General features: G+C 43.1%; 1 protein-coding gene across 2 annotated transcripts in view; it reads left to right on the forward strand.

Annotated features, from left to right (window-relative positions):
• The window catches only part of PI4KA (phosphatidylinositol 4-kinase alpha), a 161,179-nt gene that overhangs the window by 17,014 nt on the left and 131,007 nt on the right, over positions 1–13,158 (forward strand). For both annotated transcript variants that reach the window (XM_012466500.2, XM_064371904.1), the window contains exons 2-3: positions 5,803–5,919; positions 9,760–9,853. In XM_012466500.2, coding sequence (XP_012321923.2) covers positions 5,803–5,919; positions 9,760–9,853 — 211 coding nt within the window. The remainder of the gene's footprint in view (positions 1–5,802; positions 5,920–9,759; positions 9,854–13,158) is intronic.

Genomic DNA, 13,158 nt, shown 5'->3' on the forward strand with positions numbered 1-13,158 from the left:
TTTATTCAGGATGGAGTTTCTCTGGTTCACATGCCACTGACAATACCTGACTAGTTTTGTTTGTTTTTTTGTAGAGACAGTGTCTTACTATGTTGCCCTGTCTGGTCTCAAGCTCCTGGGCTCAAGCGATCCTCCTGCCTTGGCTTTCCAAAGTGCTTGGATTACAGGCATGAGCTATGCACCTGGCCTGGCAAAGTGTGGCAAAGAGGCAACTAAAGTAATCTATTCCTTGATTTCATATCCTGTCCATCATCAAGTCCTGTTAACTCTTCCTCCAAAACATATCCTGAGCTGGTCTGTTTCTGTCTCAACTCGTTGATTGCTACCATCTTTGCCTTGCAAGGGGTCTCCTCACCCATCTCTCTGTTTTCACTTTTGTCCTCTAAACTCCATTTCCTGTGCATCAGCCAGAGGGATTCTTGTAGACTTCAGTTCTAAACTTGATGCCCTAAGGCCTCCGTGTGTTTGTTATTAGGGTACAATTCAAGCTTCTGACTTGGCCTGTGGGGCCCTCTGGGGACCTTCTCTGCCTGGACCTGAACTCCTGGGCCTCCTTGCTTCCTCTTTTCCCCTGTGCTGCAGCAGCAGCAGCCTTTCCTGGCTTCTTCTTGATCCCAATTTAAGGAACCATCTTAGAGAGGCCCTCCCTCTCCAACAATAGTGCTAAAGACTACTTTCAATAAGGTGATCCCTCCCTGATCACCTTATTGAAGAAAGTTTGTCTTTGGCACTATTGTTGGAGAAATATAATTAAAAAAAATCTCAACCCAAAAATACTCTGCACAGAGGTAAAGGGAAAGAAAACACTTTGTTGTTGTTGTTTGAGATGGAGTCTCTGTCGCCCAGGATGGAGTGTAGTGGCGTGATCGTGGCTCACTGCAACCTCCACCTCGTAGGTTCAAGTGATTCTCCTGCTTCAGCCTCCCAAGTAGCTGGGATTACAGGCATCCACCACCATGCCCGGCTAATTTTTGTATTTTTAGCAGAGACGGGGTTTTGCCATGTTGGCCTGGCTGGTCTTAAACTCCTGACCTCAAGTGATCCGCCCTCCTTGACCTCCCAAAATACTGGTGTTAATTACAGTGTGCCTGTAGTCCCAACTACTTTAGAGGTTGAGGCAAGACAATCACTTGAACCTGGGAGGCAGAGGGTGCAGTGAGCTGAGATGGTGCTACTCCAGGCTGGGCACCACTGTGGAGTGAGGCACCTGTGGGGAGTTAGACTCCTATCCTCCCACAGAAACTGGGAGATTGGATGCTATCTCCCTTGATGTTTACTTCCGAAGAGATGGCTCCAAGGTCCTTGAGAACATTCCTAGGTCATACAGCTGGCAAAGGGCCTATCTGGCCTTCCAGAGGACCATATTCATTTCCAAGAATGGAGAGAGTACTTGCAATTTCAAATTTCCTAAAGAAGAAGGAGGGGAGGGAAATCTCTTCCCTTATTTTCAAAAAGGAGAATCAGATCTCTTATTTTAAATTTGTATTTGTCCTTGCACTAGCATCTCTCTGACACTTGGTTTATCTGTCCCTAACTAGAAAGAGAGTGTAGGGGTCCTCTTTGAGCTACCTGGTTTGCTCTGAATCCACAATACCCAGGGCAGTGCCTCCCATGGAATAGGTGCCTAATAAATGGTGACTGAATGAATGAATGAAAGGCACATTGACATGAGTGACTCAAAGATGCTGTTTGATGCAGTTGTTGGAGAGTAGTAGCACAAAAAATACTTAGGTAAAGTTAAGTGAGTACTCGCTCCAGATAATGACTGTGCCAGCTGCTCAGGTGCACGACCTCCTGTAGCCCCACAAAGCTGCTGTAGAAGGGGAAGCTGAGGTTCAGCGTGTCAGCCACCTAACTGTACCAGAGCCAGGATGTGACTTCAGGTCTGACTCCAAAGTCCATGTCTCATTTCACTCAGGTAAAAGCTGTAAACATTAGATTTATTTATATGCAACAGAATAACAAAGCATGATCTTTACCCTGTTCCCAAAGAACTCTCTAGGAACACAGAAAAGTACTGACAGCAAAAATATTTAAAACGTCAACTGTATATGTATGTGTTTGGTGTGTGGGAATATTAATGAGTTATCTTTCCTTATTTAATAATGATGTTATGACAATTTTGGCGAGTTTTAAAGTCTCCTAGCACATTAGTTTCACCTGCCAGGTTTGTGGTGGAATATATCTTCTGTGTTTTAGCGCAGGGTACTGATAAAGTGTTGCACAGGACAGAGCAAAGTGCATAGGCTTTGATAGGACCCTCAATTCTTCCCTCTGCTTCGGTGTTCACTCATTAATTAGCATTCTTTGAATCTCATTGACTCATGCTGTTGTGATTCCACCTTCCTTCGATTTAGTTTTTGTTTGTTTTCCCTTTCTATCAAGATTCGAGTGTGACTCATTAGTGAACATTTTGAAAGTGGTTAGAATCTCTGAAGTTATCACTCTGTTGTGGTTGGTCTGCAGATCTCTCTTTGTATTTTGTGTTTCCTTCTGGATTGTGAAGCACATTCTCCTTATGGACGAACACTGAAAAGTGGGAATTTAGCATTTCTGTTCTTCTCTTGTCTGTTACTTTATGTTCTTTTGTCTAAGCATTTAATCATAATAGAATGGATTTCCCCCAATATGTAAATATTCTTATTTTAACTTACTGATTTTTTTCTAATTACTTAAATAATGTTTTCTCAGGGAACATATTTTGGAAAATATAAAAGCATTTACAAGTAAAACCACAGGTAATCCTACCTCTCAAAACTATTAACATTTTGAGATTTTTTTCTATTTTTTAAATCTATTTTTGTATTTTTTTTTTTGGAGACAGAGTCTTGCTCTGTCTCCAAGTTGGGGTGCAGTGTTGTGATCTCGGCTCACTGCAATCTCTGCCTCCTGGGTTCAAGCAAGTCTCCTGCCTCAGCCTCCCAAGTAGTTGGGACTACAGGTGTGCACCACCACCCCAGCTAATTTTTTTTATTTTTAGTAGACACAGGATTTCACCATGTTGTCCAGGATGGTCTTGATTTCCTGACCTCGTGATCTGCCTGCTTCAGCCTCCCAAAGTGCTGGGATTACAGGTGTGACCCACCGAGCCCGGCCTTTTTATTCTTATTTTTATTTTTATTCAGCTGTATTCTTCTAGAATCTTTCAGTGTTTTTTCTATATACAGTAATTAAGATCTTTCCTCTCATGGGTTTATAGAAATTTAGAACATTGTGTTTGATGTCATTACATAGTCCTAGAAAAACACCATTTGTAATGTCTATAATACTAGGTTGAATTTTCTGAAAGCATTGTTTCCGTGTCCAAAAAGTGGTTGAATATCAGCAGTTTCATATGGTTCACCCTACTGTTTTACCAAGTGGCTGAATCATCATTTATTCTCCTAATATTGGTTATTTAGATTGTTCCAGTTTTTAATTTATATATGCAACATGGTGATGAATGTATTTCTGTGCCATATTTGCCTGAGTTATAATTATGTGTTTACAATCATTTGTAGAAGGAAAATCACTAGGACAAAGAATGTTACCCCTCTTCAGGTTAGAAGATGCTTTTCTGTCAGATCTGTGCTACCCCTTTATATTTACCTTTTAAAATCCAAGTAAACAAAAAATGATTTGCTTTCTTTTAAAAAAATTACAGTTGTAATTCATTAACACATTTTCAGGGCAAATGCCAAGCAATACATTTGATTTACTTAGCTGTTAAAACATCCCACCACAGCTGTATCAATGTTGGTGAATTGTCATTGGTTTTCAGCAGACTACAAGGTAAAGGGTCTCTGGGTGTTTCTCATTGATTTGCTTAGTACTTCTTGTGGCATAGATTTTTAAGATTGACATCACCTGTGTTCTTATTCACAGTAAGTTTAGATTTTCAGTTACTTTAAGATGTATATTTGCTGTTGGTTTCTTCTGAAGATAATCCTAATTCTTCGATGTATTCAGTAAATTGCTAATTTATTGCCTGCTTTTGCCTTCCACTAGCCGCTATTATAGCATATCCAGTAACAATAGATAATGTTTATTGAGCATTGTCTATGTGCTATGCTCAGTCCCAACTGCTTCACACATTTGATTTTTTTTTTTTTTTTTTTTTGGTGACGGAGTCTATCTCTGTCGCCCAGGCTGGAATGCAGTGGGCATGATCTTGGTTCACTGCAACCTCTGCCTTCCAGGTTCAAGTGATTCTCCCACCTCAGCTGCCCAAGTAGCTGGGACTACAGGCGTGCACCACCATGCCCAGCTACTTTTTGTATTATTATTATTATTATTATTATTGAGACAATCTCATTCTGTTGCCAGGCTGGAGTGCAGTGGCGTGATCTCAGCTCACTGCAACCTCCGCCACCCGGGTTCACGTGATTCTTCTGCCTCAGCCTCCCCAGTAGCTGAGACTACAGGCATGCACCACCACACCTAGCTAATTATTTTTAGTAGAGATGGGGTTTCACCATATTGGCTAGGATGGTCTTGATCTCTTGACCTTGTGATTTGCCCACTTCGGCCTCCCAAAGTGCTGGGATTATAGGCGTGAGCCACCGTGCCTGGTCTACTTTTTGTATTTTTAGTAGAGATGTGGTTTCACCGTATTGGCCAGGCTGGTCTTGAACTCCAGACCTCATGATCTGCCTGCCTTGGCTTCCCAAAGCACTGAGATTACAGGTGTGAACCACTGTGCCAGCCACACATTTAATTTTTAAAAGAGCCGGGGAGGCATTGTTACTGCAGGTTGGTTTGGGTAACCTGTTCATAGGCAGGGGGTGGGGACCCCCACTTAGACTGTCCTAACACCAAAATGCAAACTTTAGCCATTGCATCTTACTCCCTCTGAGTATACACAGTTTTAACTCTCAGCTCATACTCCTCAGAGTCTTTGTGTTTTTAGGGGGCATGTATACAATCATTTCAGCAGCTGGAGATGGCCTGTGATCTTTTAACTGGAAAAAAATTGTGACTTATTGGTTATATGGACTCTTTGGGCTTTTATGCTACTTTGTGGTTTTGTTTGTTTGTTTGTTTGTTTGTTTGCTTAGACAGAGTCTTCCTGGGCTGGAATGCAGTGGCATGATCTTGGCTTACTGCAACCTCCATTTCCTGGGTTCAGGTGATTCACTGGGAAGACAGGTGCGTGCCACCACACCTGACTAATTTTTGTATTTTTTGTAGAGACAGGGTTTCACCATGTTGGCTAGGCTGATCTCGAACTCCTGACCTCAGATGATCCACCTGTTTTGGCCTCCCAGAGTGTTTGGATTACAGGCGTGAGCCACTGAGCCTGGCCTATTTATTTTATTTATTTTTATTTATTTATTTTTTCCAAGACAGAGTCTCACTCTGTCACCCAGGCTGGAGTACAATGGCACAATCTTGGCTCACTGCAACCTCCGCCTCCAGGGTTCAAGCAATTCTGCCTCAGCCTCCTGAGTAGCTGGGATTACAGGCACGTACCACCACGCTCGGCTAATTTTTGTATTTTTAGTAGAGACAGAGTTTCACCACGTTGGCCAGGACGGTCTTGATCTCCTGACCTCGTGATCCGCCCACCTCAGCCTCTCAAAGTGCTGGGATTACAGGCGTGAGCCACCGTGCCTGGCCCTTTTTATCTTTATTTATTTAAGAGATAGAATCTTACTATGTTGGCCAGGATAGTCTCAAACTCCCAAGCTCAAGTTATCCTCCCACTTCAGCCTCCTGAATAGCTGGGACTGCAGGCATGTGCCACTGTATTCAGCTTGGTTTATTTTGAATGTGGTTTTCTATTTTGTGGAGTTGTTTCTTTTTGGGGGTCTCATTTTCTAGGTCCAAAAGCTTCTTTGCATGTGTCCAGTGGATTTCCATGGGATCTTCCAGTTAGATGAAAGACGGAGAGATGCAGTGATTGCATTGGGCATTTTTCTGATTGAATCTGATCTTCAGGTAAGTCTTCATGAAATTAAAAGTTTCTTCATTGTAAAAGGGGGTGTAGTGAGCATTTAGATTTGTTATCTGCTTATATTTATCTAAAGCATTACTTGAAGAATACATTTGAACCTAATCAAAGTGGTTAGTGGGGAGGGTAGGACAAGGTGGGAATGAGGCTTCCTAATGTAAATCTTAGAAAATTTGAGTTTTTGGAATTGTGCGAATATATCATGTTATAAAGAAAATGTGTTTTGTTTGTTATTATATGCCACAGGGTAAGTTAAAATGCTTTGAAAAGTAACTGTGTGCCTTCCAGGGTAGGTTTGGTTTTCAAGCTCAGGTAAAATGCTCATAAGTCAGACTCAAGGGTACTGTATTTCTCCTTCCAAAAGGACAGAATCATTTTAGGTAATTTTGATATATCTTTTTCAAAATTGTAATATATGTGTGTGTGTTTGTGTGTGTGTGTGTGTATAAACTTTAAGGGTATGTATCAGTGTACATTTTTTTTTTTCCGAGATGGAGTCTTGCTCTGTCGCTCAGGCTGGAGTACAGTGGTGCAATCTTGGCTTACTGTAACCTCCACCTCCAGGGTTCAAGTGAGTCTCCTGCCTCAGCCTCCCGAGTAGCTGGGATTATAGGCGCCAGCCGCCATGCCCAGCTAATTTTTTTGTATTTTTCATGGAGATGAGGTTTTACCATGTTGGCCAGGCTGGTCTCAAACTCCTGACCTCAGCCTTCCAAAGTGCTGGGATTACAGGCGTGAGCCACACATGAGCCACCATGCCCTGCCTCAATGTACCTTTTAATAGGGGCTTAAAAACTAGCCCTGTAGCTCCAACAAAAAAAATAGTGTGACTGTTTTGTGTGTGTATTTTTATATTTACCAAAGCTAATTGAAACAAATGATTGATCATTGTCTATTGAATATTTATTTGTCTATCTACTTTTATCATTACCAAATACCATTTCTAAATTCCAGGTTTAATCATGCTATGTTAGGTAAATAAAGATGTTAGATGTTTGAATATTTAGGGTCCAGAAAAGATTGCTTCCATCTCCTGGAAATTTTGCTCCAATAAGCATTAATATTTTGACAGAGTATTTATACATTTGAAAAAATAAGAATTTTAATTATAGAGGAGTATTTTAACAATTAAATAGGTTACCTAATCAAGGTTAATTAAAAAAAAAATTAGATGCATAAGCTGCATTTTGGCTTTTCTTCTGCTATCTATTTATTTATTTATTCTTGGAGACAGGGCCGGGCGCGGTGGCTCACGCCTGTAATCCCAGCACTTTGGGAGGCCGAGGCGGGTGGATCACAAGGTCAAGAGATCGAGACCATCCTGGTCAACATGGTGAAACCCCGTCTCTACTAAAAATACAAAAAATTAGCTGGGCATGGTGGCGCGTGCCTGTAATCCCAGCTACTCAGGAGGCTGAGGCAGGAGAATTGCCTGAACCCAGGAGGCGGAGGTTGCAGTGAGCCGAGATCGCGCCATTGCACTCCAGCCTGGGTAACAAGAGCGAAACTCCATCTCAAAAAAAAAAAAAAAATTCTTGGAGACAGAGTCGCACTTTATTGCCTAGGCTGGAATGCAGTGGCACAGACATTATTTAATGCAGCCTTGAACTCCAGGGCTCAAGGGATCCTCCCATCTCAGCCTCCTGAGCAGCTGGGATTAGAGGCATGGGCATGATTTTTGAATTTTCTGTAGAAATGAGGGTCTTGCCATGTTACCCAGGTTGATCTCGAACCCTGGTCTCAAGTGATCCTCCCACTTAGGCCTCCCAAAGTGCTGGGATTACAGGCATGTGCCACCATAACCAGCCTGCCTATTTATTTATAAATGGGAAAAGAAAGAAAACCATTTTTATTTTTTCTGTTTACCATATCCTACATAAATATAAAATGAATTATAAAGGGCAAAACATTTAAAAATTTTTTGTATAAGAAACTATTGTTGTTCAAATGTGGATTACTTGATAATATCTTTGGCAAACACATTCCTTGATTGATTTACCTGTATATCCTGAAAGTGTTGTATTAAGATGACAACGAATAGATGAGCACAAATTACTTTTGGTGTCATTCAGGTTCTGAGTGAGGCCTAGCAGGATCCCAGGTGTCATGTGACATTGTCCCTTGGACCTTAGAGTTCACCTGTATGTCCAGGATAGCCCATCGGCCTCCTGTATACAAGAGGGGAACCTAGCATGCTTTGCCAGCCCCCTAAGAAAGCCCTAGGGACCACCTTTCTTGGTTTACCTAGTGCTTATATTCCTTGCTCCTCTCCAGGATGGGCCATGCATTGACCTCCCTCCGGTCCCCGCAGTGGGCTTCCTTGGCAGCAGAGTTGTGGCCGGAGGAGCTGAGGTGGTTTTACTCACCCTGTGCTGCTAATGTCATCACAGTTTATATAGGAAAGAGCCACCTGGAGCCACTTCCTCTGCAGGAGGCCATGTGGTTCAGGCCTTACGGAGTTTTGTTCCTATCAGTGCACTAGGATCCTGGACAGATGTCTTAGCCAGTTCCTTTTTAAAATTCTCTCTTTGTTTTTGGTTATCTATTATGGTATGACAAACTGCCCCCAAACTTAGTGCTTAATACATCGTTTTGTTTATTTGATTCATGCATCTGCAATTTAGACAGGGCTCAACTGACTCTATTTAGTGTAGGTTAGGGGGCTGGAATCAACTGAAGTCTGTCATTCCTGGGTCTTAGCACAGCATAGCATCTAGGTTCCAGGGCAAGTGTCCTGAGAAAGAGCCTGGTGGAAGCTGTGTGCCTTCTGCCATGTTTTTATGTTTTAATTTTTTTGAGACAGGATCTTACTCTGTCGCCCAGGCTGGAGTGCAGGGGCACGATCTCCACTTACTGCAGGCTTCACCTCTCAGGCTCAAGCGATCCTCCCACCTCAGCCTCCCAAGTAGCTGGGACTACAGGCACATGCCACCGCATCCAGCTAATATTTGTATTTTTAGTAGAGACAGGGTTTTGCCACATTGGTCAGCCTGGTCTCAAATTCTTGAGCTCAAGTGATCTACCTGCCTGGGTCTCCCAAAGTGCTGGGATTACAGGTGGGAGCCACTGTGCCTGGTTGCAGCTATGTTTTTAAAACTACCATGTGGTTTGTCAGCATTTCAAAACATAAGATAGTCCTCCTTTCCTCTGGAGCACATCTTTCCTTAACTGCAACAGTTGTAAATAGAGAAATAGCTCCGAATCCAATGATGGAAGGTTATGCAGCTGTATGTTAGTGTTGATTGGCTAGTTCAGAAGCTAGAGGAAAGTAATTTTTCACTGGGCTAATGTTAGCTATAAAGTCTGATGCTCAACTTGAGAAAAGCAAGAGGAAACATGAAGTAGAAAATTAAAAAAAAAGAAATCAAGGAAAGTGGACAAGGGACGTGAACAGAGAAAAGCATCACCAAGTTGAGATGCTCACACTATGAGCTTCTCTCCATCCTTAAGATCTTATTCTGGAGCTCATGGTTAGGTTTTGGGACTCTAAACCATTCTCACTGAAGACAGCTTTGAGTGCGTACACATGCATACCTTCTGGAGCGGTCAAGCCCCCAGAGGAGGCCTAAGCAGGCTGGACCCTCAGCTCCAGAGGGCAGGTGTAAACTCTTCCCTTAGGCTTCTTTGGTATGGGTTGATGGGACAGCCTCTGGACTCTGCAATGTGAAAACAGGAATGGAGTGATGCCATGTGAACTTACATGCACTTTACATTATCCCTGGAATCTCTGAGACAATTAGGATGTGGATATGCTTTGGGCTTAATCTGGGCTGAAAAGCTACCAATCATTTATTTTATTAAATGTAATTTATTATTATTTTTTTTAGCACAAAGATTGTATGGTTCCTTACCTTCTTCGACTTCTCAAAGGTCTTCCAAAAGTGTATTGGGTAGAAGAAAGCACAGCTCGGAAAGGCAGAGGTAATTGTATGTTATGTTTTCCCTGAATATAAGAAAAATTATGGATGTTCAGTGTCTGTAGGATCAAGTGTTTATTCTTACTGACACATTAGATGCGACTTATCCCACTCTTGGTTATGAAACAACTAACTGCCTGTAGCATTGTGGGCTGAGCTTGCATCCATGTGTTGTCGACAGCCCGTGGATGAGTTGGGGAGAAGGTGGGCCTGGGCAGGCCAGCTTTCCATTGCATTCTTCTAAGAGTGAGCAAGAACATTGAGACCTTTAAGAACCTTTTCTCATGTCTCATTGGCTGGAATTGGGTCACCTACCCATCCCTAAATCAGTCACTGTTGCCCTTAGAATTTATAGGCTCACTGTGGAGTGAGGTCAGTTCACCAGATTATATTGCTGCTGCTCAAAAAGGGTGAGATATGGAGGTTGGGGACTCAACAGCAATGTTCACTGTAAATAGTTTCATCACTTTGTTGCCAAGTTCCAGTTAAACTTTGCACCTTTAGAAATGGACTAAATTGGCCAAGCATGGTGGCTCACACCTGTAATCCTAGCACTTTGGGAGGCCAAGATGGGCAGATGGCTTGAGCTCAGGAGTTTAAGACTAGTCTGGGCAACATGGCCCAGTCTGCTAAAGATAGGTTTTGCCATTCTCATTAACATTCCGGGCCCTGCAACACCACCATGGCTGGTGTGAACACATGTACAGAGGTTATCATCTCCATCCCCGTGCTACCACTGCCATTAGTGCAAATGTGCACACAGACCCCAGCAGCCCTGCACTGCTGCTACTGCCAATGCCCACACAGAGGCTGGCATCCCCAGGCCTCCCAGAACCCCATCTCAGCTAATGAGTGTGCACCCCACCACACTGCTGGTTCTGCTGGCACAAGCAAAGAGGTTGCCACTATCTGACAGAATGCTTTGGCTGGCACTGCCTTTCAGAGTGTTGTGGCTGTGGTCCAAGAACACCTTAATTCCTCCACTGTTGCACATTCTCAACCTCGAAGAGCCAGAGAACAAAGCTGAGGGCCCAATATCAGCCCCCAGGAGTTGGAGGGCACAGCCCAGGAGTGCTGAGCTGAGCCTTAGCCCCCCCCAGAAATCTACCAGAAATGAAGCCAGTTGACTGAACCCAATCAAATCCCCAGAGACATCAAAGAATATGAAAGCACCCCCGCCAACAACAACAAAAAATCCATTCAAAGGACAACAACTTCAAAGATTGAAGGAACATTAGCCCGCAAAGATGAGAAAGAACCAGCACAGGAACTCTGGAATCGCCAAAAGCCAGTGTCTTCTTGCTGCTAAATGACTGCACTAGTTCCCCAGCAGTGGTTCTTAACCAAGCCAAATAGAATTAGAAGTAGAATTCAGAATATAGATAGAAACAAAGATCATCAACATTGAGGAGAAAGTTGAAACCCAATCCAAGGATTCTAAGGAATACAGTAAAACAGTATAGGAAATGAAAGATAAAATGGCTGTTTTAAGAAAAAACTGGCTGGGCACAGTGGCTTACATCTGTAATCCCTGCACTTTGGAAGGCCAAGGTGGGTAGATCACTTGAGGTGTCAGGAGTTCAAGACCGGCTTGGCCAACATGGTTGACCAAGAAACCCCATCTCTACTAAAAATTAAAAAAATTAGGTGTGGTCACAGGCGCCTGTTATCCCACCTACTTGGGAGGCTGAGGCGGGAGAATCGCTTGAACCCGGGAGGTGGAGGTTGCAGTGAGCTAAGATTACACCACTGCACTCCAGCCTGGGCAACAGAGTGAGACTCCATCTCAAAAATAGAAAAAAGAAAAAACAAACAAACAAACTGAGCTGATATAGGTGAAAAACTCACTTGAAGAATTTCAGCTGGGCACCATGACTCATGCCTGTAATCCTAGCACTTTGGGAGGCCAAGGCGGGTGGATTAAAAGGTCAGGAGTTCAAGACCAGCCTGGCCAACATGGAGAAACCCTGTCTCCACTAAAAATACAAAAATTAGCTGGGTGTGGTGGCAGGTGTCTGTAATCCCAGCTACTCAGAAGACTGAGATAGGAGAATTGCTTGAACCCAGGAGGCGGAGGCAGCAGTGAGCCGAGATTGGGCTACTGTACTCCGGCCTGGGTGACAAAGTAAGACTCTATCTCAAAAAAAAAAAAAAAAAGCATTTCAAAATATAATTGCAAGTATTAACACTAGAATTGACCAAACTGAGGAAAGAATCCCGGATCTCAAAGACCAGCTCTCCAAAATAACTCAGACAAAAATAAAGAAAATAAAGAATGAATACCTCTGAGAAATACGGGATTATGTAGAGACCAAACCAAATATATAACTCATTGGCATCTCTGAAAGATAGGGAGAGAGAAAGTAAGCAACTTGGAAAACATATTTCAGGATATTATCCATGAATATTTTCCCAGTCTCCCTAGAGAGGCCAAAATTCAAATTCAGGAAATGCAGAGAACCCTATGAAATACTACACAAGAAGACCATGCCCAAGACACATAGTGATAAAATTCTCCACGGTCTAGATGAAAGAAAAAAAAAATGTCAAAGGCAACTGAAAGAAGGGACAGGTCACCTTCAAAGGGAGCCCCACCAGGCTAACAGCAGACCTTTTAGTAGAAATCCTACAAGCAAGAAGAGAATGGAGGCCTAGATTCTACTTTTTTTTTTTTTTTTGAGACAGAGTCTCACTGTGTCACCAAGGTGGAATGCAGTGGCTTGATATCTTGGCTCACTACAACCTCTGCCTCCTCGGTTCAAGTGATTCTTGTGCCTCAGCCTCCTGAGTAGCTAGGGACTACAGGCACACACCACCATGCCCAGGTAATTTGTTTATTTAATTTAGTAGAGACAGGGTTTTGCCATGTTGACCAGGCTGGTCTCAAGCTCCTGGCCTCAAGTGATCTTGATCTGCCCTCCTCAGCTTCACAAAGTGCTGGGATTACAGGCCAGCACTATGAGCTACTGTGCCTGGCTCATAATTCAGCATTGTTAAAGAAAGGAATTTTCAATCAAGAATTTCATGTCCAGTCAAGCTAAGCTTTATGAGTGAAGGAGAAATAAGATCCTTTTCAGACAAGCACATGCTAAGGAATTTGTTACCACCAGTCCTGCCTTAATAGGGTATTGAAGGGAATGCTAAACATGGAAGGGAAAGACCATTACCAGCCTCTGCAAAAACACACCTAAGGGCCGGGCACAGCAGCTCACGCCTGTAATCCCAGCAGTTTGGGATGCCAAGGCAGGTGGATCACCTGAGGTCAGGAGTTTGAGACCAGCCTGGCCAACATGGTGAAACCCTGTCTTC

This window comes from Aotus nancymaae, unplaced genomic scaffold (assembly GCF_030222135.1).
Source record: "Aotus nancymaae isolate 86718 unplaced genomic scaffold, 86718_ANA_hifiasm-v0.15.2.pri h1tg000210l, whole genome shotgun sequence".
NCBI classification, from domain to species: domain Eukaryota; kingdom Metazoa; phylum Chordata; class Mammalia; order Primates; family Aotidae; genus Aotus; species Aotus nancymaae.